At 52.1% G+C, this 26,297-nt stretch overlaps 1 protein-coding gene across 4 annotated transcripts in view; it reads right to left on the minus strand.

Annotated features, from left to right (window-relative positions):
- Nucleotides 1-26,297, minus strand: part of GTF2IRD1 (GTF2I repeat domain containing 1) — a 147,118-nt gene that overhangs the window by 2,357 nt on the left and 118,464 nt on the right. For 2 of the 4 annotated variants that reach the window (XM_064375648.1, XM_064375647.1), the window contains exons 23-26: nucleotides 9,847-9,924; nucleotides 8,516-8,708; nucleotides 6,919-6,956; nucleotides 1,485-1,621 (exon numbers count right to left, since the gene is read on the minus strand). In XM_064375648.1, coding sequence (XP_064231718.1) covers nucleotides 1,485-1,621; nucleotides 6,919-6,956; nucleotides 8,516-8,708; nucleotides 9,847-9,924 — 446 coding nt within the window. Of the gene's footprint in view, nucleotides 1-64; nucleotides 1,622-6,918; nucleotides 6,957-8,515; nucleotides 8,709-9,846; nucleotides 9,925-26,297 lie in introns of those variants that run through there. The other 2 variants (XM_064375646.1, XM_064375645.1) reach the window with 1 other exon arrangement.

The following is a 26,297-nucleotide window of genomic DNA, read 5'->3' on the forward strand; positions in this document are numbered from 1 at the left end:
CAAAGTGCTGGATGGGATTACAGGCATGAGCTACCATGCCCGGCGAAAATCATTTTCAAATATATTCAAATATTGTCCCCATTTGGACTATGGATTTCTTTTATTTATTTATTTATAAGATGGGGTTTCACCATGATGGCCAGGCTGGTCTTGAACTCCTGACCTCAGGTGATCCACCCACCTCCGCCTCCCAAAGTGGTAGGATTACAGGTGTGAGCCACTGGGCCCGGCCTGGACTATGGATTTCAAAGCTAATTTTTTTTTTTTTTTTTTGAGACAGAGTCTCACTCTGTTGCCCAGGCTGGGGTGCAGTGGCACGATCACAGCTCACTGCAGCCTCAATCCCCCCAGGTTCAAGCGATCCTCCTGCCTCAGCCTCCCAAGTAGCTGGGACCACAGGCATGTGACACCATGCCTGGCCAATTTTTTATTTTTATTTTTAATAGAGACAGGGGTCTTGCTACGTTGCCCAGGCTGGTCTCAAACTTCTGGGGTCAAGCAATCCTGCCGTCTTGGCCTCCCAAAGTGCTGGGATTACAGGTGTGAGTCACCACGCCCAACCCTCAAAGGTAATATTTTGGAATCAGAAATCTCCAGTGTGCGCCCCTAATGTTTTTCCCTCAGGCAGGAGAAACCAAACCCAGCGTTGTGACAGGACAGACAGATGGAGCTTTGGAGGTGAATTCTCCACCCAACAGGGAGCAGCGGGGGGCCACGGGTCAGTCCATCCCTCCTCTGACTCTGTTGTTCTGATCTGCACATTTCTGGTAACACCCACACCTCGCAGGGTTGTGGTAAAGCTCCCAGCCCACAACTTGCCCACAGAGATGAGCCTAACCACCCACCCCTCTGGGAATCTGATGTTCCTTTTGTTTTTTTTTGAGGTGGAGTCATACTCTGTCATTCAGGCTGGAGTGCAGTGGTGCAATCTTGGCTCACCGAAACCTCCGCCTCCCAGGGTCAAGTGATTCTCCTGCCTCAGCCTCCCTAGTATCTGGGATTACAGGCATGTGCCACCACGCCCGGCTAATCTTTGTATTTTTGGTAGAGATGGGGTTTCACCATATTGGACAGGCTGGTCTTGAACTCCTGACCTCAGGTGATCCACCCACCTCGGCCTCCCAAAGTGCTGGGATTACAGGCGTGAGCCACAGTGCCCGGCCGCTGACGTTCCTTTTCATGCCTCCAGCTCTGGCGCTGCTGAAGGTGGTGGGCAGGTCCCTTCCTGGACCTCGGCTGGCCCACCTGCCGGGGGGATGTGAATTCCCGCCTGGGCGCCTGTGAGTACCCCATGAGAAGGACGGGCTACCTTGTGGGTGGGACGGGTGGATGCATCTATAACCCCCAAGGCCGGAAGGCCCCCCCCATCAAAGTCCAGTGTCTCCCCATCCCCTGGGCCCACATCCCAGAGTAGATGGCCCTGCCCGAGGGAGGGGTGGGGGCCACAGAGAAGAGTGCTGGAGTCCAGATCTGTGCAACTTTACCACGAGTGAGATCTGGTTGGTCGATGCCACCGAATCTGGGTTAGAGGACGAGGAAGAGGAAGACGAGGAGGAAGAGGAGACAGAATTTCCTTCCGAGACCCGCTTTCTCTTGCGCTTGGGAATGCTGCTGTCTTTGGCTGGAAAGAGAGGAAAAGGTTGTTGATGCTGGATTCAGGGGCGTCTCAGCCTCCTGAGCTCCCTGGGGAAGTTTTCTGTCTTGAGGTGTCAAGTCCCACTTTTCAGGATTTCAGGATTCTGATCACCGGGGTTCGGGGCCCACCTGTCCAGCCTCCTTCCCAAAGCAAGCCGAGGGCCCACTCTCCCGGCCTCCTGCTCTTGCTGGCCTGCCTGCTTTTGCTAAGAACCATATCCTATCCCCAGGTGGACCCCCTCCTCCCCAGCAGGCTCACCTCAGGCCTTAGGTCCTCCCTTTTTTTTTTTTTTTGGAGATGGAGTCTCGCTCTGTCACCCAGGCTGGAGTGCAGTGGTGTGATCTCAGCTCAATGCATCCTCCACCTTCGGGTTCAAGCGATTCTCCTGCTTCAGCTTCCCGGCTAGCTGGGACTACAGGCGTCCGCCACCACGCATGGCTAATTATTTTTGTATTTTTAGTACAGACGGGGTTTCACCATGTTGGCCAAGATGGTTTGATCTCTTGATCTTATGATCCGCCCATCTCGGCCTCCCAAACTGCTGGGATTACAGGCATGAGCCACCGTGCCTGGACTGTTTTTTGTTTTTTTAAAGATGGATTCTTGCTGTTACCTAGGCTGGAGTGCAGTGGCACAATCTCGGCTCACTGCAACCTCTGCCTCCTGGATTCAAGTGATTCTCGTGCCTTAGTCTCCCGAGTAGCTCGGATTACAGGCATCTGCCACCACGCCCAGCTAATTTTTTTTTTTTTGAGATGCAGTCACAGTCTGTTGCCAGGCTGGAGTGCAGTGGCACGATCTCGGCTCAGGGCAACCTCCGCCTCCTGGGTTCAAGCAGTTCCCCTGCCTCAGCCTCCCGAGTAGCTGGGACCACAGGTGTATGCCACCATGCCTGGCTAATTTTTTGTATTTTAGTAGAGATGGGTTTCACCATGTTAGCCAGGATGGTCTTGATCTCCTGACCTCGTGATCTGCCTGCCTTGGCCTCCCAAAGTGCTGGGATTACAGGTGTCAGCCACTGCACCGGCCAATTTATTTGTATTTTACTATAGATGGGGTTTCACCCTGTTGGCCAGGCAGGTTTTCAACTCTTGACCTCAAGTGATCCGTCCACCTCGGCCTCCCAAAGTGCTGGGATTACGGGCACGAGCATCTGGCCTATATTGTTTTTATAATGGTCTTTTTTTTTTTTAGACAGAGTCTCTCACTCTGTCACCGAGGCTGGAACGCAGTGGCACGATCTTGGCTCCTGCAGCCTCTGCCTCTTGGGTTCAAGTGATTCTCCTGCCTCAGCCTCCTGAGTAGCTGGGATTACAGGCACGTACCACCAGGCTAAGTTTTTTGTTTTTTTTTTTTTGTATTTTTAGTAGAGATGGGGTTTCACCATATTGGCCAGGCTGGTCTTGAACTCCTGACCTTGTGATCCGCCCCCCTCAGCGTCCCAAAGTGCTAAGATTACAGGCATGAGCCACCTCGCCTGGCCAAGAAGGGCCTTTTTTCTTTCTTTTTTTTTTTTTTTGAGACAAGGTCTCACTCTGTTGCACAGGCTGGAGTGCAGTGGTGTGGTCTCGGCTTACTGTAACCTCTGCCTCCCAAGCTAAAGAGATCCTCCTGCATCAGTCTCCCAAGTTGCTGGGGCTACAGCTGCACTCCACCCTGCCTGGCTAAATTTGTAGAGACGGGGGTCTCTCTATGTTGCCCAGTCTGGTCTTGAACTCATGGGCTCAAATGATTCTCCTGCCTCAACCTCCCCAAGTGCTGGGATTACAGGGGTGAGCCACTGGACCCAACCCACCAGAAGGGTCTTAATGACTTAGAGTAAGGGCAGGCTGGGTCCGTGGAGCAAATGTCTCTCCAATTGGTGTAGAGACATCAGAAACTGAGGTCTGTGATGTGGCATAGAGACCCTGGGAAAGAGAAAACCCTGGAGGCAGGAGAGCCCAGGCTATGAGCCAGAGAGGGATTTTTCTGGGAGATTCCACATGAAAAAGAAATAAGAGGTGCTGGCTGCCCCACCTCTGTCTCAGACTGCTTCATGGGGTGCGGCCATCCTGGAGTCACCACGAGAGATGGCCACATTGGAGGGAGTGGTGGATGTGGGTGACAGCATCTACCCTCTGGGCATCTGTCCCAAATCCTTCTGAGGCCTTCATGTGGCCTTCTGCATCTCTGCCTTTTTTTTTTTTTTTTTTTTTTGAGACAGAGCCTGGCTCTGTCACCCAGGCTGGAGTGTAGTGGTGTGATCTCGGCTCACTGCAACCACCGCCTCCCGGGTTCAAGCGATTCTCCTGCCTCAGCCTCCTGAGTAGCTGGGATTACAGGTGCCCACCACCATGCCGTGCTAATTTTTTTTTTTTTTTTTTTTGGTATTTTTAGTAGAGACAGGGTTTCACCATCTTGGCCAGGCCAGTCTCGAACTCCTGACCACAGGTGATCCTCCTGCCTCGGCCTCCCAAAGTGCTGGGATGGCAGGCGTGAGCTGTACCCCGGCTTCGTCTCTGCCTTTGACCTGAGAGCAAAGCAAGTCACCTCCAGCTCTGTGTAGACAGTGCCATCCCTGACCCTGGTTTTTTTTCGGAGGCAGGGTCTCACTCTGTCGCCCAGGCTGGAGCACAGCGGCACAATCATAGCTCACTGCAGCCTCTACCTTCTGGCCTCAAGCCCTCCTCTTGCCTCATCCTCTCGAGTAGCTGGGACAGCAGGTACACACCACCATGCCTGGCTAGTTTTTCAATTTTTCGCAGAGATGGGGGTCTCACTATACGGTCCAGGCTTGTGATAAGCTCTTGATGGAAGGAGGTGCTTCTGGCTGGGCTGTGCCACCCCAGGCTGTGGAGTGCCGGCTGAACCAGGATAGGAGTCAGGGCCTTGGGTCTCAGGCCAGGTTGTGGCATGGCCTTGCTGAATCCTATCACCCTCCTTGCTGAACAGCTATCCTGGGCCCTGTGGTCCATTGTGGTCCATGGTTCAGATGGGTGGTCCTGACCGCAGGGCCTACACAGCGTCTGACTCACTATGTGGCCTCAGCAAGTCCTTGGCCATCTCTGGGCCTCAGCTTCCCAGCCGTACAATGAGGTCCGGTAAGATTAGATCAGTATTTTTTCTTTCTTCTTTTTGTTTCTTAGGAGATGGGGTCGCAGCCAGGCACGGTGGCTCACGCCTGTAATCCCAGCACTTTGGGATGCTAGGGTGGGAGATCACCTGAGGTCAGGAGTTTGAGACCAGCCTGGCCAACATGGTGAAAACCCATCTCTACTAAAAATACAAAAATTAGCTGGCATGGTGGTGCACACCTGCAGTCTCAGCTACTCAGGAGGCTGAGGCAGGAGAATCGCTTGAACCCAGGAGGCAGAGGTTGCAGTGAGCCAAGATTGTGCCACTGCACTCTAGCCTAGGCAACAGAGCAAGACTCTGTCTGGAAAAAAAAAAAAAAAAGAGATGGGGTCTCATTTTGTCACCCAGGCAGGGGTACAGTGGCATAATCACAGCTCGCTGCAGCTTCTGCCTCCTGGGCTCAAGTGATCCTCCTGCCTCAGACTCCCGTGTAGCTGGGACTACAAGTACCTACCACTACCATGTCTGGCTAATTTTTAGAAAAAACTTTTTGGTCTATGGCCATACCACCCTAAACACACCCGGTCTAGTCCGATTGCACAAGCTAAGCAGGGTTGGGCCTGGTTAGTACTTGGATGGGAGAAAAAAGCTTTTGCAGAGACAAGGTCTCACTACGTTGCCCAGGTTGGTCTCAAACTCCTGGACTCAGGTAATCCTCCCACGTAGGCCTTCCAGACTGTTGGGATTAGAGGCGTGAGCCACCACACCTGGCCAATCAATGTGTCTTTTTCTTTTGGAGGCAGAGTCTTGCTCTGTCACCCAGCCTGGAGTGCAGTGGTTCGATCTCAACTCACTGCAACCTCTGCCTCCTGGGCTGAAGCAATTCTCCCACCTCAGCCTCCCACATAGCTGGGACTACAGGCGTGCACCACCATGCCCAGCTAAGTTTTCTATTTTTAGTTGAGACGGGGTTTCACCATGTTGTCCAGTCTGGTCTCAAACTCCTGATCTCAAGTGATCTGCCTGCCTCGGCCTCTCAAACGGATGGGATTACAGGCATGAGCCACGACACCCAGCCCAATCAGTGTTTCTTTTTTCTTTTTTTTTTGTTGAGATAGAGTTTATTTCTTGTTGCACAGGCTGGAGTACAATGGTGCAATCTCAGCTCACCACAACCTCCGCCTCCTGCGTTCAAGTGATTCTCCTGCCTCAGCCTCCGGAGTAGCTGGGATTACAGGCATGCGCCACCACGCCCAGCTAATTTTGTATTTTTAGTAGAGACAGGTTTTCTCCATGTTGATCAGGCTGGTCTAAACTCCTGACCTCAGGTGATCCGCCCGACTTGGCCTCCCAAAGTGCTGGGATTACAGGTGTGAGCCACCGCGCCCAGCCCTGATCAGTGTTTCTTAATTGGGTGCACAGCATAGTCAGCCAGGAGTACTTTCTCCCAAGTCCCATCACACACCTTAATCAGAACCATCATGCCAAGCTGCCTCCCAGGTGCCCGATGAAAGGTTCTGTATGCCCTGCAGGTGCAGTCAGAACGGAGGGGCTCCAGCCAGTCTCTGGCAGTGCTTGCCCACCTCACCCCTGGCGGTCACATGTTACCCCTCCGTTACCCAGGAAGCCCTCATGATCTCTAGCTGACCTCATATACTCATTTCTGCTATGGTAGAGCCCCTGCTCCACAGGGCACCTGCAGGTTTTCAGGGGCCTCTTGGGGATGCCTGGCCCCGTTCATGGAGACCTCAGGCTCCCTGGGGAGGCAGCAGGGTGGAGAGGGGCTATATTTTTCTCACGGTGGTCAGCCATCTATTGCATGCCCACCTAGACCACATCTATCTCTGCCTTTAAACACATTTTTTATTTAAAATGTTTTTTTTTAGAGACAGGGTCTCGCTCTGTTGCCCAGGCTGGAGTGCAGTGGCACAACCTCGGCTCACTGCAACCTTCACCTCCTGGGGATTCTCCTGCCTCAGCCTCCTGAGTAGCTGGGATTACAGATGCCCGCCACCATGCCCAGCTAATTTTTGTATTTTTAATAGAGACAGGGTTTCACTATGTTGGTCAGGCTGGTCTCGAACTGACCTCGTGATCCTCCCGCCTTGACCTCCCAAAGTGCTGGGATTACAGGCATGAGCCACTGCACCCAGCTCTGCCTTTTTTTGAAAGGAAGAGTCTCTAGTCCCCATGAGGCAAAAGGGTGGCTTCTTCAGCCTCCGACTCACCTGGCACCTTGGCATCATTGCAGACTTCTGCAAAGGGTCTGAAAAAGAAAGAAATGAGGTGGCAGTTAGAAAATGAGGTTTTTTTCTCTTTTTTTTTTTTTTTTTTTTTGAGATAGAATCTAGCTCTGTTGACCAGGCCAGAGTGCAGTGGTGCAATCTCAGCTCACTGCAATCTCCACCTCCTGGGTTCAAGTGATTTTTGTGCCTCAGCCTCTTGAGTAGCTGGGATTACAGATGTGTACCACCATGCCCGGCTAATTTTTGTATTTTTAGTAGAGACTGGGTTTCACCATGTTGGCCAGGCTGGTCTCGAACTCCTGACCTCAGGTGATCTGCCCACCTCCGCCTCCCAAGGTACTGGGGTTACAGGCATGAGCCGCTGCGTCGGGCTGTTTTCTCCTCCTTGTCACCTGCTCCCTGAGATACGATGTTGCTGCTGCTGCGGGGGAGCCTGGTAAGACCCAAATAAAAATGGGGAGCACACCCTCCCGACAGCATCCCCCACGTAGGCCTTGGACGACGGGTCTGGGCCAGAAAATCCTTCCTCTGGGTCTGCAGTCCTCATCTATAAAGCGAGGGTGCTGTCTGACCAAGTGATCAGAAATGTGTGTCTAGATGTATGCAAGTGGACATTCATCACAGCATTATCATTATTATTATTTGTTTTTTGTTTATTTTGAGAGGGAGTCTTGCTTTGTCACCCAGGCTGGAGTGCAGTGGTGCGATCTTGGCTCACTGCAACCTCCGCCTCCTGGTTCAAATGATTTTCCCACCTCAGCCTCCTGAGTAGCTAGGACTACAGGCATGTGCCACTACGCCTAGTTAACTTTTGTATTTTTAGTAGAGATGGGATTTCTTGGCCAGGATGGTCTCGATCTCCTGACCTCATGATCCGCCAGCCTCGACCTCCCAAAGTGCTAGGATTACAGGCGTGAGTATAAATATTTATATTTAAACATTAATATTTAAATATAAACATATTTCTAAAGACATTTATAAATAAAAGCTTATAAATATAAACATTTATATTTAAATATGTTAAAAATAAGAACTGTATAGTCAGAAAATCATGTTTTATTTTTGTTTTTTCCCCAGAGAACAAATTTAATACCTAAAAAAAACCCTAAATGGCCAGGCGCAGTGGCTCATGCCTGTAATCCCAGCACTTTGGGAGGCTGAGGCGGGCGGATCACCTGATGTCGGGAGTTTGAGACCAGCCTGACCAACATGGAGAAACACCGTCTCTACTAAAACTACAAAATTAGCCAGGTGTGGTGATGCATGCCTGTAATTCCAGCTACTCGGGAGGCTGAGGCATGAGAATCGCTTGAACCTGGGAGGCAGAGGTTGCGGTGAGCCGAGACCACACCATTGTACTCCATCCTGGCGACAGAGCAAGACTCTGTCTCAAAAAAAAAAAAATCTTTAAAAATAAGTAAATGTCCATGAGTGTTGAAGCTGTATGTTTCAGGAGAAAGAGGCAGGAAATATCATCGTACATCTGGATCTGGATTCCAGCTGACCCGCCATGACCCTGACTTTCACCCTCCCCATGGCCTCACCCTCTCTCTTCCCGTTCCAGAGCCTGGGCACTCACTGGAGCTGGTTGATGATGACCATGCGGACGTGCTCTCGGGCCTTGAGGATCTTCTCCAGCCGGTGGATGTCATAGGTGTTGGGGTTCCGGAAGGGGATGTCGTCAGGCAGGCCTGTGACCTCCACGGCGTCTGGGCTGTCCCGGATCAGTTTATAAGGGACCAGCACTGGCCGGTTCAGGCCCAGGGCCTCACCTAGAGGACACAGGAAGTCACAGTGAGAAAAGACGCCTCTTGTCAAAGGCAAAGCCATCGAAGGAAAGGGCTGGAGTCTGGTCTGCCTCAGCCCGGCAGCCATCACACCTAGAGAGTTTAAAAATGAGGGGATTGAGACCATCCTGGCCAACATGGTGAAACCCCGTCTCTACTAAAAACACAAAAATTAGCCAGGCGTGATGGCACGTGCCTGTAGTCCTAGCTACTCAGGAGGCTGAGACGGGAGAATTGCTTGAACCCGGGAGGTGGAGATTGCACCACTGCACTCCAGCCTGGCGACAGAGTTAGATTCTGTCTCAAAAAAAAAAACAAAAGAAAAACAAAAATCAAGACACAAAGGCCGGGTGCAGTGGCTCACACCTGTAATCCCAACACTTTGGGAGGCCGAGGTGGGAGATCACTTGAGCCCAGAAGATCAAGACCAGCCTGGGCAACATGGTGAAACCTTGTCTCTACTAAACATAGAAAAATTAGGCCAGGCGCGGTGGCTCATGCCTGTAATCCCAGCACTTTGGGAGGCCAAGGCAGGTGGATCACGAGGTCGGAAATCAAGAAACATCCTGGTCAACATGGTGAAACCCTGTCTCTGCTAAAAATACAAAAAAATTAGCCAGGCATGGCAGTGCATGCCTGTAGTCCCAGCTACTCGGGAGGCTGAGGCAGGAGAATTGCTTGAACTCGGGAGGTAGAGGCTGCAGTGAGCCAAGATCGCATCACTGCATTACACAGCCTGTTGGCGGAGCAAGACTCCATCTCCAAAAAAAAGAAAAAAAGGAAAAGCTGGGAGTGGTGGCACACACTTGTAGTCACAGCTATTTGGGAGGCTGAGGCAGGAGGATCGCCTAAGCCCAGGAGGTGGAGGTTGCAGTAAGCAGAGATCGAGCCACTGTACTCCAGCCTGGGCAACAGAGTGAGACCCTGCTTTAAACAAAGAAAAAAAAAAAAAAAAAGAAAGAAAATCAACACACACATATACCGTGGGTCTTGGGCAGAGCAGCCATGTCCCCAGGGATCAGGCAGGCCAGCTTGAAGGCGAGGCTGGCTGCAGAGGGACCCCCCTCCCCCGAACCCCCGCCACAGAAGGCTTGGTGCACTGACCCCGCTCACAGGCACTGACCGTATTTCTCGTTGAAGAGTTCTTTCACCTGCTCCCGCAGGATCACCTTCTCCCCGAGTCTGTTGGCATCATCTTCATCTGTAAGAAGAAGACAAAGGGGCTTGACCACCGGACCAGCTGCTTCTCCCACCAGGTGTCCCTGATCTGCCAAAACATTGTCTCCAGGCCCTGCCTACTCCCATGCAGTTTTTTTTCTTTTCTTTTTTGACAGAGTCTCGCTCTGTTGCCCAGGCTGGAGTGCAGTGGTGCGATCTCAGCTCACTGCAACTTCTGCCTCCAGGGTTCAAGTGATTCTCCTGCCTCAGCCTCCCAAGTAGCTGGGATCACAGGCATGCACCATCACACTCAGCCAATTTTTGTATTTTTAGCAGAAACAGCGTTTCACTATGTTGGCCAGACTGGTCTCAAACTCCTGGGCTCAGGTGATCCCCCCTGCCTCGGCCTCTCAAAGTGCTGGGATTACAGGCGTGAGCCACTGCGCCCGGCTGCAGCTGGTTTCTCGCCTCAGTGGTCGGTCGGTCCATCCATCCTTTCCTCTTTTTTTGAGACACAGTCTTGCTCTGTCGCCCAGGCTAGAATGCAGTGGTGCATTCATCGATAGCTCACTGTAGCCTCCAACTCCCAGGCTCAAGTGATCCTCATGCCTCAGCCTCCTGAGTAGCTGGGAGTACAGATGTGTGCCACCATGCCTGACTAACTTTTAAAATTTTTTGTAGAGATGGAGTCTCGCTATGCTGCCCAGGCTGATCTTGAACTCCTGGCCTCAAGCGATCCTCTTGCCTTGGCCTCCCAAGGTGCAGGAATTGCAGGTGTGAGCCATGGTGGCCAGCCTTTCCCGCATTTTCTTATCAGCACAGGCCCTGTGTTGGGCATAAAACAGCCTAGAGAAGGGGCAGGGCTGCTCCCCTGAGGGACTCCCAGCCAGAGGGGGTGTCACCTGGTCACCAAAGTACAACAGGACACATTTAGGACACAAGGGACATGAATCAGGATGCCCACCCTGTCTGAGCAAGTCTGGGGAGACCTCCCTGCCAGAGAGCAGGAAGTTCAAGTGGGCTCTCAAGGACCAACATGGTGGCTCACGCCTGTAATCCCAGCACTATTGGAGGCTGAGGTGGTGCATCACTTGAGGTCAGGAGTTCGAGACCAGCTTGGCCAACATGGTGAAACCCTGTCTCTACTACACCTGTAATCCCAGCTACTCAGGAGGCTGAGACAGGAGAATTGCTTGAACCCGGGATGCGGAGGTTGCAGTGAGCCAAGATGGCACCACTGCACTCCAGCCTGAGTGACAAGAGCGAAACTCTGTCTCAAAAATAAATAAATAATAAAAAAAATAAAGATCCTGTGTCTGTGTCCTGGAAGTGGCTGAAGTTCGGGGTGGCAGAGCGGAGATGACTGATGGTCCTAGCGGTGTCCGTGCACAGAGGCCGGTGTGGCTGTGCTGACCTGCTGGAAATCCCCCGCCTGCTCGCCGGCCAAGGTCTGTGAATGGGAAACAGACCGTGTCTGGGCTGTGGGGGCCGTGCATTCTCCTTGCTCACTGCTCAGGCAACCGTCACGGCCTATCTGCTGCTTGAGCCCCCGACGTGCTCCGCTGTCCCCTCCCCGTAGCCTAGAGGGGCTGCTGGGGTTAGTTAGCCCTGGAGATGGGGCCTGAGCTGGGCTGTGAGGCTGAGGTGTGGGTGGGCTGGAGAACGGGTCCAGGCGAGCTCCCCAGCAGCCTGCGGGCTTGTACCAGGGTTGGGGACGGGGCTGGGACTGCAGGAAGGGTGGTCTGCATGTCCAACAGGAAGTCTGGGAAGCGTGGGACACGTGGGCTGGGCCTCTGGGGCAGGCGGGGGTTGGGTAAGGGTGAGATGTTGGGGGTGGTGGGGAGCCAGGGTCGGATGATGCAGGGAAGAGCAGAGCAGACTGATGGGTCTTTGGAACAAAATGATTCCTTTTTTTGTTGTTGTTCTCCAAGACAGAACCTCATTCTGTCTCCTGGGCTGGAGTGCAGTGGCATGGTCTCGGCTCACTGCAACCTCCGCCTCCCAGGTTCAAGCCATTCTTGTGCTTCAGCCTCCCAAGTAGCTGGGATTACAGGCATGCACCACCACGCCCAGCTAATTTTTTTGTATTTTTAGTAGAGACGGGGTTTCACCATGTTGGCCAGGATGGTCTTGATCTCTTGACCTCGTGATTCGCCTGCCTTGGCCTCTCAAAGTGCTGGGATTACAGGCATTAGCCACTGCGCCCAGCCAATTTTTGTATATATATATATTTTTTTCAATTTTTGTATTTTTAGTAGAGACAGGGTTTCCCTATATTGGCCAGGGTCTCGAACTCCTGAGCTCAGGTGATCTGCCTGCCTCAGCTTCCCAAAGCGCTGGCATTACAGATATGAGCCACCATGCCCGGTCTGACTCTGTTTTTTGAGACAGGGTCTCACCCTGTCCCCCAGGTTGGAGTGCAGTGGCGCCATCATGGCTCACTCTAGCCTTGACCTCCTTGGTTCAAGCGATCCTCCTGGCTCAGCCTCTCGAGTAGCTGGGACTCCAGACATCAACCACCATGCCAGACTAAGTTTTTAAAATTTTTGTAGAGACAGAGTCTCTCTCTGTTGCACAGGCTGTTTTTGAACTCTGAGGCTCAAGCGGTCCTCCCGCCTCAGCCTCCTAAAATGCTGGGATTACAGGTGTGAGCCACTGTGCCTGGCTCTGTTTTAATCTTGAAAACTCTGGGACGAGCTCGCTACTGTCTAGGAGGCCACCTTGGAAACTGCATCTCCTGGGCTGGTGCTCTGTGCTGCTTGGAGTCTGCTGACCCCGTCTGGGTGGCCTGGCCTCCCGTGCACAAGCTACCAGAATGGAGTCCCCATTCCCAATGTGGGGGCTACCCCAAAGAGCAGGGAGCTTCCCACAGGACAGAGGCTGGGCACCTGCTTGGCCTAATTTCTCCTTTTCCAAGCGCTCCAACACCCACCACCCCAGGTCCTCCCAAACCTCGCAGGTCCCTGGTCTGGTCCGTCCACACCCACACTCTGGAATCTCCGCCCATCTGTGAGTTGCTGCATCTGTGTTCAAGCACGGCCAGCCAGCCCCCCTGGATGCCCAGAGACACCGCAAACGTAGCCATCCCAGACAACATCCTCCTCCCACGTCCCTATCTCGTGGAGTGATGTCTCTAATTCAGCCACACCAAGACCCCACGCTTCTAGAGGCTTCTAGGAGACTTGTCCAGATCCCTGCAGACAACTGTAATGGAGTCCTCGGCCCAAGGACCTGCTCCTAGAGCCTGCAGGGAGGAGGCAGCATGCTCCATCTGGCCCCATGCCACCGAGGAATCGTTGGTGGCGGGATTCTCAGCAGGCATGGCTGTGCGTGCACAGAACACAGAAAGAATGGCCTGGATCACACACAGTTCCTAGACACCACAGCCAAGGACACAGAGGCTCAGAGAGGTAAAGAAACTTGCCCAAGGTCACACAGCCACTGAGCACCGGGAGTACTCTGTCGACCCCAAAGCTCTGGTCTTTCCACTCTAGCATGAGCCCTGGGTTTCTCGAGGTCTCAGATACCCCTAAAGTTTCTTTCTTTTTTTGAGAAAGAGTCTTGCTCTGTCACCTAGGCTGGAGTGCAGTGGCATGATCTTGGCTCAACTGCAACCTCTGCCTCCTGGGTTCGAGTGATTCTCATGCCTCAGCTTCCAGAGTAGCTAGGATTACAGGTTCCTGCCACCACGTCTGGCTAATTTTTTGTATTTTTATTTTAATTAATTAATTAATTAATTAATTGAGATGGAGTTTCACTTTTGTTGCCCAGGCTGGAGTATAGTGGCGCGATCTCAGCTCACTACAACCTCTGCCTCCTGGGTTCAAACAATTCACCTGCCTCAGCCTCCAGAGTAGCTGAGATTACAGGTGTCCGTCACCACGCCCGGCTAATTTTTTTTTGTATTTTTAGTAGAGACAGAGTTTTACCATGCTGGCCAGGCTGGTCTTGGACTCCTGACCTCAGGCGATCCACCCGCCTCAGCCTCCCAAAGTGCTGGGATTACTGGCATGAGCCACCGAGCCTGGTCTATTTATTTTTTAAAATTAATTAATTATTTTTGAGATACAGTCTTGCTCTGTTGTCCACGCTACAGTACAGTGGCGTGATCTCGGCTCACTGCAACCTCCGCCTCCCACGTTCGAGCGATTCTCCTGCCTCAGCCTCCCGAGTAGTTGGGACTACAGGCACCCACCACTACACACAACTAATTTTTGTATTTTTAGTAGAGACAGGATTTCACTATATTGGCCAGGCTGGTCTCAAACTCCTGACCTCTTGATCTACCCACCTTGGCCTCCTGAAGTGCTGGGATTACAGGTGTGTGCCACCGCACCTGGCCAATTTTTTATATTTTTAATAGAGATGAGGTTTCACTATGTTGCCCAGGCTGGTCTCAAAATCCTGACTTCAGGTCATCCACCTGCCTTGGCCTCCCAAAGTGCTGGGACTCCACACTCGAGCCACCGCGCCCGGTCCCTCTTTCCTCTTTAAATACCAAAGTCCTCAAAACCTTCTCTGGAAAAAAGCACAGGCCACAGACCCTACTGCAGCCTGAGTCTCTTTCTCCTGGCTGCGCCCTTCGCCATGGCAAAATAAAGCTCTAAATAGATTGAGACCTGTTTCTTTCTTTCTTTTTTTTGAGACGGAGTTTCGCTCTTGTTACCCAGGCTGGAGTGCAATGGCGCGATCTCGGCTCACCGCAACCTCCGCCTCCTGGGTTCAGGCAATTCTCCTGCCTCAGCCTCCTGAGTAGCTGGGATTACAGGCACGCACCACCATGCCCAGCTAATTTTTTGTATTTTTAGTAGAGACGGGGTTTCACCATGTTGACCAGGATGGTCTTGATCTCTTGACCTCGTGATCCACCTGCCTCGGCCTCCCAAAGTGCTGAGATTACAGGCGTGAGCCACGGCGCCAGGCCCGAGACCTGTTTCAGACACTTTCTGGTTTACATGGCCGACGGGAGCCTATAGCAGGGGTCCTGACCCAGCTGGGAGTCAGGGAGGGCTTCCCAGGGGAGGTGACCACCACATGGGGCTCAAAGCTGCAAGGATGTGGCCTCATCTGCACGCGGGGGCTCATCACACGGACCTCCACGGCAGTTGGGAGCGGCGAGTAAGACACAAGCAGAGTTGCAGCATCCTGTGATTTTGGGTGCTCAACACGCGTTAGCCGATCAGGAAATGTCCCCTGTTCCTTCCAAGTCTTGTCTGATCTGAGGAGTGCAACCCTAAACCAGACTGTGACTAACCAGGAGTGACACTATGGAGCAGCTGATAGGATGTTATGGCAGCTCTACATGGGGCACACAGGTCCCACGCGGTGAACCAGAAGTGGCGGGAACTGTGCATGTCGGGAAAGTGGGGCGGCTTGGGGAGGCATCCTGACCACCTCTGGAGTGTGGTGGGTGGAGTGGGGCTTAGTGCCTTTGTCAGTAACAACAAGAACTGGCCGGATGGAGTGGCTCACGCCTGTGATCCCAGCACTTTGGGAGGCCAAGGCAGGCAGATCACGAGGTCAGGGGTTCAAGACCAGTCTGACCAACATGGTGAAACTCTGTCTCTACTAAAAATACAAAAATTAGTTGGGCGTGGTGGCACGCACCTGTAGTCCCAGCTACTCAGGAGGCTGAGGCAGGAGAATCGCTTGAGCCTGGGAGGCGGAGGTTGAATGAGCCAAGATTGTACCATTGTACTCCGGCCTGGTGACAGAGCGAGACTCCGTCTCAAAAGCAAAACAACAAAAAAACCAAAACCCCACAAAAATCAGCTGAGCATATTGGTACGGCAGTGTGTGCCCGTAATCTCGGCTACTTGGGAGGCTGAGGTGGGAGGATTGCTGGAGGCTGGAAGGTCAACGCTGCAGTGAGCCATGATCACACCACTGCACTCCAGCCTAGACGACTGAGCTAGACGCTGTCCCTAACAAACCAAACCAAATTAAAAACTAAACAACAAGCTTGGCACATGCTACGTGCAGACACCGTGCAAGGCTCATAATACACCTTGTCCGTGGGAGTCTCTAGCTCAGTCAACATCAAGCTCAGGAAGGACACTGATGTTTCTCTGTAGCTGCTCTTGGGTTCTTCTACCTCTTTCTTTTTATTTAATTTAGAGGAAAAAGAATTACTTTTTTTTTTTTTGGTAGAGACAGGGTCTTGCTGTCATTCAGGCTGGAGTGCAGTCGCTGGGACTACAGGTGCAGGCCACCACGTCCAGCTAATTTTTCCATTTTTTTGTAGAGATGGGATCTTGCTATGTTACCCAGGCTACATTCTTTGTAATCATGAGTTTTTGAAGGAAATGGGGTAGGGCAGGCTCTGCTGGGGCTGGATTGGTGGAGCCCCTGCTTGAATGCCTGCATACAGTGGGGAAAAATGGGGATCCTCAGGGCCAGGGGTGGGGAAAGCCCTGGCTCATTAGACAGGAAGGCAATCCTGATTCTCACCCCTGATGCTGTGTGGTATATGGAAAGTCACTCAACCTCTCTCAGCCTGTTTCCATATTCCTCCACCGGGACTCTGGGCCCGCTGGATCTAATCTCACATATCAAAAAGCAGTACAGGCTGGGCACAGTGGCTCACGCCTGTCACCCCAGCACTTTGGGAGGCTGAAGTGGGAGGACTGCTTGAGGCCAGGAGTTTGAGACCAGCCTGGGTAACATAGGGAAACCGTGTTTCTACCAAAAAAAAAAAAAAAAAGCTGGGCATGGTGGTGCGCACCTGCAGTCCCAGCTCTTCTGGGAACTCCTGAGTGCACCACAGGCAGCTCCTTGGGCAAATAAGTGACTCACTGTCTGGGAGGGAATCTGTCCTCTGTCCTGTCTGGGGACCTGGCACCGGGTTTGTGTCTGTGCTCTAGCCACGCCCTGCAGGGGAAAGGGCAAGGTTCTGATCTGAATAGATATTCCTGTTGGGGCTCTGAGGTGCGCAGGCTGGCGCCAGTCTCCCCCCCGCAGGAATCGTGGCTAACCCTGAAACGGAGACAGCTCGCTGACGCACCCTGTAGCCCCGAGGGAGAATGCTGAGATCCCTGCTGACCTACTCGGCCCAGCAGAGCGTCTTTTTCTTTCTTTCTATTTTTTTTTTTTTAATTGAGACAGGGTCTGGCTCTGTTGCCCAGGCTGGAGTGCAGTGGAGCAATCTGAGCTCACTGTAACCTCGGCCTCTTGGGCTCAAGCCATCCTCTGTCCTCAGCCTCCCAAACAGCTGGTGCTATAACAGATGTGCACCACTATGCCTCATTAATTTATATGTATGTATATGGAGTCTCACTCTGTCACCCAGGCCAGAGTACAGCGGTGTGATCTCAGCTCACTGCAACCTCCACCTCCAGGGTTCAAACGATTCTCTTGCCTCAGCTTCCTGAGTAGTTGGGATTACAGGCACACACCACCACGCCAGGCTAATTTTTGTATTTTTAGTAGAGACGGTGTTTCACCATGTTGGCCAGGCTAGTCTTGAACTCCTGACCTCATGATCTGCCCTCCTTGGCCTCCCAAAATGCTGGGATTACAGCTGTGAGCCACTGCACCCAGCCTAATTTTTGTATTTTTTGTAGAAACAGGGTCTCACTATGTTGCCCAGGCTGGTCTCTAACTCCTAAGCTCAAGCAATCCACCCACCTTGGCCTCCCAAAGTGCTGAGATACAGGCATGAGCCACCTCGCCCAGACCAGCCGAGCATCTCGGAGAGCTGCAGGTGGGTCATGAATCCCCTTTCCCGACAGAGCCAGGCTCCTGCCACTACCTCCTGGAGCATGAGTGCCACCAGGGGGTTCTCCAAGGACCGCTCTGAGCAGTAGTGGCCTCGGCCTCAGCTGGGCCAGGGCAGTTCCAGCACGCCCGGTCACTTCTGAGTCTAATCTGCTTACAGGAAAAACATGGATCAGAGAACTGCCTCAGAGAGCTGCTGAGAACCCTGCGTCGGCAGGCGCAGTACTGAGCCCTGGAAGGCCACAGCCACAAGCCCAATGGTCTATGCAAGAGTCTGATCGCCTGGGTTCAAATCCCAGCTCTGCTATCAGCTTGCGACCCTGGACAAGTCCCTGAACCACGTGATGTCGTCATCTGTAAAGCAGCAATGGGCCGGTGCATGGTGGCTCACGCCTGTCATCCCAGCACTTTGGGAGGCTGAGGCAGTGCATCACTTGAGGTCAGGAGTTCGAGACCAGCCTGGCCAACATGGTGAAACCTCATCTCTACTAATAATACAAAAAAACTAGCCAGGTGTGGTGGTGGGTGCCTGTAATCCAAGCTACTTGGGAGGCTGAGGCAGGAGAATCACTTGAACCTGGGAGAAGGCGGAGATTGCAGTGAGCCCAGATCACGCCACTGCACTGCAGCCTGGGCGACAGAGCGAAACTCTGTCTCAAAAAAAAAAAAAACGTGGGGGTGCTTAGTGATTTCTGTCCTGAATGCCAAGTCAGCAAACTATCTATTCTTTGGGACCTTCCTGAGCTTCCCTGAACCCAGGCTGGCTGTAAACGACACCCACGGTTGCAAACATTGGAAATGTCACAGCTGGGACTCAGTGTGTGTCGGGGGGCAGTTCACCTTCACGGTCTCCCCACAGTGCTGTGCAGAAAGACCTGCTGAACCCGTCCCGGCAGGAGTGACCTCCTGCCCACTGACCCTGGACAGCGACACCTTTGGTGGACAGGCCTTCCCCAGGAGCTCTTCCTGCCCCTCATGCTCCCCCTGTTCTTTGGTCTCCTCTGTCTTGAACGAGGCCTGGGTAACTCTGATCTTGTCTTTTCCAACCTGCCGTCTGTTAGCCCAAGGAGTAAGTGAATCTTGCCAAAGGGGAAGAAGAAGGCAACCATGATCACTGAATCACAGCCATGCTATGATTTTAAACCAACTGGCTCGGGTGAGGCCTGGGCTGGCTCTGTGGCTCTCTCCTGGGGCAAAGTGCGAGAGCCCTGGCTGGCCGTGGCCTCTCCGTCTGAGTTTGAGCTCTTCAGCTCAGACGGATGAGCTCACGCTGGTAATTACAAGCATTGACAGCAGGGAGACGCAGCCAGCGCAGGGCCAGGGTGGCTTAGAGAGGAGAGATTGCGATCTGTAGCAGAAGGGTGGGATAACAGTCCTCCTCACCCCTCCTGAACCACTTCACAGAGCCCCCACCTCTCTGCCAGGCCTGGGCAGAGTTCACAGCTGCAGCGATTGCACCACTGCACTCTAGCCTGAGTGACAGAGCAAGATCCAGTCTCGAATAATAAAAAAAGGTAAATTCATGTTTAGCTTTTAACCCCTTCTAGGGCCTGTGCACAGGTTTAGCAGGAATTCCATCATCTCCATTTTATGGATGAGACCACTGAGGCCTGAAGCGCCGAGGGCCAGCAGCAGGGGGCTGGAGACCGTGCCCAGGCTCGTGATCATGCAGCCTGTGGTTCTCCTGCCACCTCAGACCTGGGGCTGGACACTGTGTGCAGGAGGGCCCCTTAAAGCTTGACCCACTTTAGAAAGGGAACTGTCTTTTTTTTTTTTGAGGTGGAGTCTTGCTCTGTTGCTCAGGGTGGAGTGCAGTGATCTGGGCTCACTGCAACCTCTGCCTCCCGGTTCCAGCGATTCTCCTGCCTCAGCCCCTGGAGTAGCTGAGACTACAGGCATGAGCCACCACACATGTCTAATTTTCATATTTTTAGTAGAGAGGAGGTTTCACCATATTGACCAGGCTGGTCTCGAACTCCTGACCTCAGGTGATCCGCCCACCTCGGCCTCTCAAAGTGCTGGGATTACAGGCGTGAGCCACCGCGCCCGGCCCAGGAACTGTCTTTAAAGTGGGATTGAGTTGTTGAAGTACTCTCTGGGTCCTCAAGACCCCTCCTTCTGAACCCCTCTAGGCTTAGACATGCCAGAGCCATCAAATCCCCAAATCCAAAACTCCAGTGGGAGTGTGAAGGAAGCTGCTGGAATGTGGGCTTTCTACTTCCTTTTTGTTTTTTTTTTTTTGGATGGAGTCTCACTCTGTCACCCATGTTGGAGGGCAGTGGCACAATCTCAGTTCACTGCAACCTCCACCTCCTGGGTTCAGATGATTCTCCTGTCTCAGCCTCCCAGGTAGCTGGGATTACAGGCATGAACCACCATGCCCAGCTAATTTTATATTTTTAGTAGAGATGGGGTTTCACCATGTTGCCCAGGCTGGTCTTGAACTCCCGGGTTCAAGCAATCCACCCATCTCAGCCTCCAAAAGTGCTGGGATTACAGGCATGAGCCACTGCACCCGGCCTTCTTCCTCCGCTTTTTGAAAATTATTTTTTAGAGATGTGGTCTCATTTCATCACCTATGCAGTGGTACGGTCCCAGCTCACTGCAGCCTGAATCTCATTCTCCCACCTCAGTCTCCTGAGTACATGGGCCTACAGGTGCACATCACCATGTCTGGCTCATTTTAAAATTTTTGTAGAGACAGGTTCTTGCTACCTTACTCAGGCTGGTGTCAAACTCCTGGCCTCGAGCAATCGTTCTGCCTCAGCTTCCCAAAGTGCTGGGATTACAGGCATGAGCCACCAAGCCAGGCCTTAAATTTTTAATGGATCTGTGCTTCTCATCCTCTGCTTTTTTTTGAGACAGGGTCTCGCTCTGTTGCCCAAGCTGGAGTGCAGTGGCGTGATCTCAGCTAACTGCAACCTCTGCCTCCTGGGCTGAAGGGATCCTCCCGCCTCAGCCTCCTGACTACGAATGTGCCACCATGCCTGGCTAATTTTTTTGTATTTCTAGTAGAGATGGCATCTTGCCACGTTGCCCAGACTGGTCTCAAACTCCTGGGTTCAAGTGATCCTCCCGCTGCGGCCTTCCAGGGGCTTGAACCATTGGCCCAGCTGTTAATGTTAATTGTACTTGTTAGTAATAGCAAAACAATGGAAGCAGTCCAATCCCCAAGGAGGGGAGAATGCGGACTTGCATCATAGTAGATTTCCACTCAGCGGCAGATTATAGAGCCATGAGAACTAATAGGCCACAGCTACACCCTTCAACATGATGTCAAACAAAGCTAAGTGAAAACAGCAAGTCCCAGACTCTACTCAACAACACACCTTTGTTATGAAAGTAAAACTATAAGCAAAATGAGGTAATTTTTGTTTAGGCAAACATCATATGCAATGATTTTTAAAAATCACAAGCCTGGCATGGCGGCTAACGCCCGTAATCCCAGCACTTCGGGAGGCCGAGGGAGGAGGATCACTTGAGGGCGGGAGTTGGAGACCAGCCTTAGGCAACACAGAGAGACTCTGTCTACAAAAAATTAAAGAATAGCTGGTGCAATGGCTCCCAGCTGTAGTCCCAGCTACTTGGGAGGCTGATGTGGGAGGACTGCTTGAACCCAGGAACTGGAGGCTACAGTGAGCTATGATCGTGCCACTGCACTCCAGCCTGGGCAACAGAACCAGACCCAAACTCTACAAAAATAAAATTAGGCTGGGCGTGGTGGCTCACGCCTGTAATCCCAGCACTTTGGGAGGCCGAGGTGGGTGGATCACCTGAGGTCAGGAGTTCAAGACCAGCCTGGCCATCGTGGTGAAACCCCATCTTATTTAAAAAAAAAAAAAAAAAAAAAGTTAAATAAAACATTAGCTGGGCATGGTAGCGAATGCGCTTGTAGCCCTAGCCACTCAGGAGGCTGAGGTGGGAGGATGGCTTGAGGCTAGCCGGTCCAGGCTGCAGTGAGCTATGACTGTGCCACTGCACTCCAGCCTGGGCAAGAGCCAGACTCTGTCTTAAAAAGAAAAAATTACCCACCAGTGAAAAATGATGATATCATGGAGGAGAACAGGCACAGCAGATGTTTTTGGGAATTTGAATAAAGACCGCATATTAGATGACAGGGAATTATTAAGTTTTATAAGGGTGATGATACTATTGTGAATATGTAAGATAACAATGTTTTTCTTAGGAGAGGTGCATTGAAATATTTAGGCATGAAGAGTCAAGATGTTTGCAACTTACTTCAAATGAAGAAAAAGAAAGAGAAATAATGTGTGTATGTATGTGTGCGTGCGTGCGTGCGTGCGTGAGAGACAGAGAGAGAGAGAGAGAGACAGACAGAGAGAGAGAGAGAGAGGCAGGGAAAATGCCAATATGCTAAGAATTACTGAACCCAGTCGGGCGTGGTGGCTCACACTTGCAATACCAGCACTTTGGGAGAATGAGGTGGGTAGATCACTTGAGGCCAGGAGTTCAAGACCAGCCTGGCCAACATGGTGAAACCCCATCTCTCCTAAAAATACAAAAATTAGGCCAGGCGGGGTGGATCACGCCTGTAATCCCAGCACTTTGGGAGGCTGAGGTGGGCGGATCATGAAGTCAGGAGTTCAAGACTAGCCTGACCCTCATGGTGAAACCCCATCTCTACTAAAAATACAGAAATTAGCTGGGTGTGGTGGTGCATGCCTATAATCCTGCCTACTTGGGAGGCTGAGGCAGGAGAATCTCTTGAAATCAGGAGGCGGAGGTTGCAGTGAGCAGAGACTGCGCCACTGCACTCCAGCCCTGGGCGACAGAGCTAGACTCCATCTCAAAAAAAAAAAAAAGTGCCCAACCTATCATGGGCACTTGGTCACTCAATACAAGAGAAGCTGAGCTCTTCTGTGCCAGGCACTGCTCTTTGATCTTTGCATGGATTCATTCATTTAATCCTTAAAACAGGTTGCCAGGGTGAGGTGGCTCACACCTGTAATCCTAGCACTTTGGGAGGCTTGGATTACAGGCGTGAGCCACCACGCCCAGCTATTTTTATTTTTTAAGACAGTCTTGCTCTGTTGCCCAGGCTGGCATGCAGTGGCTCACTGCAGCATCTGCTTCCCAGGTTCAAGCTATTCCTGTGTCTCAGCCTCCCAAGTAGCTGGGATAACCGGCTCTCGCCACCAAGGCCAGTTAATTTTTGTATTTTTAGTAGAGAAGGGGTTTCTCCATGTTGGCCAGGCTGGTCTCGAACTCCTGATCTCGGGTGATCCACCCGCCTTGCCCTCCCAAAGTGTTGGGATTACATGTGTGAGCCACCGTGCCCGGCCACACCTTTGACCTTGAATGCCAGGTGTCCCTCATACCTGTCCTCCCTCCCTGGTGTTTCATGGGTCCCTGGCCCCAGTCCCCTACACAGTCACTTGAGAGAAACCTTGGTTGCCTCCAAGCCTGGGACAGGCTGTGTGGCGACCCCCCTAAGATGTCCACATCCTAATCCCTGGAGTCTGGATACATCTGCTCATACAGCAAAAGGGACTTTTCTGGTGCGATGAAGTTAAGGATCTCAAGAGGCGGAGATTCTCCTGGGTTCTCCAGGTGGGCCCTAAATGTAGTCACAAGGACCCTTATTAGAGGGAGGCCAGAGGTCAAAAGCAGAAGAAGATGGGGCAGCAAAGAGACAGAGACTGGAGTTGTGCACTTTGAAGAGGGAAGCAGGAAGGAGCATGAACCAAGGAAGGAGGTGGCCTCTTGAAGCTGAAAAGAAGGAATTGGGGGCAGGCAAGGTGGCTGACGCCTGTAATCCCAGCACTCTGGGAGGCCGAGGAGGGCAGATCTCTTGAGGTCAGGAGTTTGAGACCAGCCTGGGCAACATGGTGAAACCCCGTCTCTACTAAAAATATAAAACTGAGCCGGGCATAGTGGTGCCTGTAGTCCCAGCTACTTAGGAAGCTGAGGCAGGAGAATCACTTGAACCTGGGAGACAGAGGCTGCAGGAACCAAGATTGCGCCACTGCACTCCAGCCTGAAGGACAGAGCAAGACTCTGTCTCAAAAAAAAAAAAAAAAAAAGACAAGGAAACAGATTCTCCCCAGACCCTCCAGAAGAACCCAGCCCTGCTGACATCTTTATTTTTTTATTTTTTATTTTTTTGAGACAGAGTCTTGCTCTTGTTGCCCAGGCTGGAGTGCAATGGCGTGATCTCAGCTCACCACAACCTCTGCCTTCTGGGTTCCAGTGATTCTCCTGCCTTAGCCTCCCGAGTAGTGGGATCACAAGCGTGCACCACCACGTCCGGCTAATTTTTGTATTTTTATTTATTTTATTATTATTATTATTTCTGAGATGGAGTCTTGCTCTTGTCGCCCAGGCTGGAGGGCAGAGGCGCAATCTCAGCTCACTGCAACCTTGGCCTCCCAGGTTCAAGCAATTCTCCCACCTCAGCTTCCCGAGTAGCTGGGATTACAGATGCATGCCACCACACCTGGCTAATTTTTGTATTTTAGTAGAGACGGGGTTTCACCATGTTAGCCAGGCTGGTCTCAAACTCCTGACCTCAAGAGATCTGCCCTCCTCGGCCTCCCAGAGTGCTGGGATTACAGGCGTGAGCCACAGCACCCGGCCCTGACACCTTGACTTTAGCCTTGGAAGACTCATTTCAGATTTCTGCCCTCCAGAACTGGAAGGCAATAAACTGGTGCTGTTTGAAGCCACTATGTTTAGGTAATTAGTTTATTATTTTTTTGAGACAGAGTCTCGCTCTGTTGCCCATGCTGGAGTTCAGTGGCACAATCATGGCTCACTGCAGCCTGACCTTCTGGACTCCTAGGCTCAAGTGATCCTCCCACCTCAGCTTCCCTAGTAGCTGGAATCACAGGTATGTACCATGTGCAACTAATTTTTTTTTTTTTTGGTAGCAATGGGGTCTTGCTATGTTGTCCAGACTTGTCTTGAACTCCTGGGCTCAAGTGACCCTCCCATCTCAACCTCCCAGAGTGCTGGGATTATACGCATGAGCCACTGGACCCGGCCTGTTTTAGGGCTTGAAATACCAGTTATAAATTCATGATTCCCCAAATTATATCTCAAGCCTGGACTGCTCCCCTGAGCCCCAACTTGCTTCCAACATCGACTGGATGAGACTCCACACTGAACAAGCCTGATACACCACCTCCGGCCCCACCAGCTCCTCCTCCATCTTCCCCGTCTCCACCAATGGCACCTCTGTCCTTCCCCAAGTTCAGCCGGAATCTCTGAAGTAAAAGTCAACTCCTCCCTTTCTCACAGCTTTCATCGGCACATTCTGTTGGCTTCGGCTGCAACATACACCTAAGAGTCGGTGACTCACCACTCCGCAGCCGCCACAGGCATCGCCTGGATGATTACAACCTCCCTGTCTCTCCTCCCTCGTCTGTCCTCAAGCCAGCAACCAAGGGCTCCTGTTAAAACGAGCTGGATCCTGTTCCCCTCCGCTCAGAACTGCGCCGCCAACTCCCAGCTCACTCTGAGCAAAAGTCAAAAGTCCTTATCTGGCCAGACACCATCTTTCCTGTCCAACTCCATCGCATCTCCTCCCGCCTCCCCTCCAGCACCCTGGCAGGTGACCTCAGGGCCAATGCAGCTGCTGTTCTGTCTGCAATGCTGTTCCCTGCTGCCCCTTCAGGCCTTTACTCTAAGGCCTCCCTCTGGCTACCACCTAAATAATGTCGCAATCCCCTAAAAATAAACACAATTGCTCCCATCCGCTGCCCCGTTTCTCCTTGGCAATTGCATCAACCATGCTTTACGTTTTACAGATTTTCTGTTTATCCCCCCGTGCCCCTGCCGCCACCCCATGTGAGCTCCGTGACACTGAGTGTTTTTTTTAATCAGTGTTGATTTAAAGTCCAGCATAGGCCGGGCCTGGTGGATCACGCCTGTAATCATAGCACTTTGGTAGGTTGAGGTGTGCGGATTACATGAGCCCAGGAATTCCAGACCAGCCTGGGAAACATGGCGAAACCCCGTGTCTACAAAAAAATACAAAAATTAGCCTGGCATGGTGGCACATGCCTCTAGCCCCAGCTACTTGGGAGGCTGAGGTGGGAGTATCACCTGAGCCTAGAGAGGTTGGGGATGCAGTGAGCATGATTGTGCCACTGCACTCCAGCCTGGGTGACACAGAGAGACCCTGTCTCAAACAAAAAAAAAAAAGAAAAAGAAGGCCGGGTGAGGTGGCTCACGTCTGTAATCTCAGCACTTTGGGAGGCCGAGGTGGGTGGATCATGAGGTCAAGAGATTGAGACCATCCTGGCCGACATGGTGAAATCCCGTCTCTACTAAAAAATACAAAAATTAGCTGGGCGTGGTAGTGCACGCCTGTAGTTCCAGCTACTCAGGAGGCTGAGGCAGGAGAATTGCTTGAACCCAGGAGGCGGAGATTGCAGCGAGCTGAGATTGCGCCACTGCACTCCAGCCTGGCGCCTGGTGACAGAGCAAAACTCTGTGTCCAAAAAAGAAAAAGAAAAGAAGTCCAGTATCTAGGCCAGGTGTAGTGGCTCACGCCTGTAATTCCAGCACTTTGGGAGGCTGAGGCAAGTGGATCACCTGAGGTCAGGAGTTTTAGACCAGCCTGATCAACATGCTGAAACCCCATCTCTACGAAAAATACAAAAAGAATTAGCCGGTTATGGTGGTGCATGCCTGTAATCCCAGCTACTCGAGAGGCTGAGGCAGGAGAATTGCTTG

Source organism: Aotus nancymaae, unplaced genomic scaffold (genome assembly GCF_030222135.1).
Source record: "Aotus nancymaae isolate 86718 unplaced genomic scaffold, 86718_ANA_hifiasm-v0.15.2.pri h1tg000012l, whole genome shotgun sequence".
In the NCBI taxonomy this organism is placed as follows: domain Eukaryota; kingdom Metazoa; phylum Chordata; class Mammalia; order Primates; family Aotidae; genus Aotus; species Aotus nancymaae.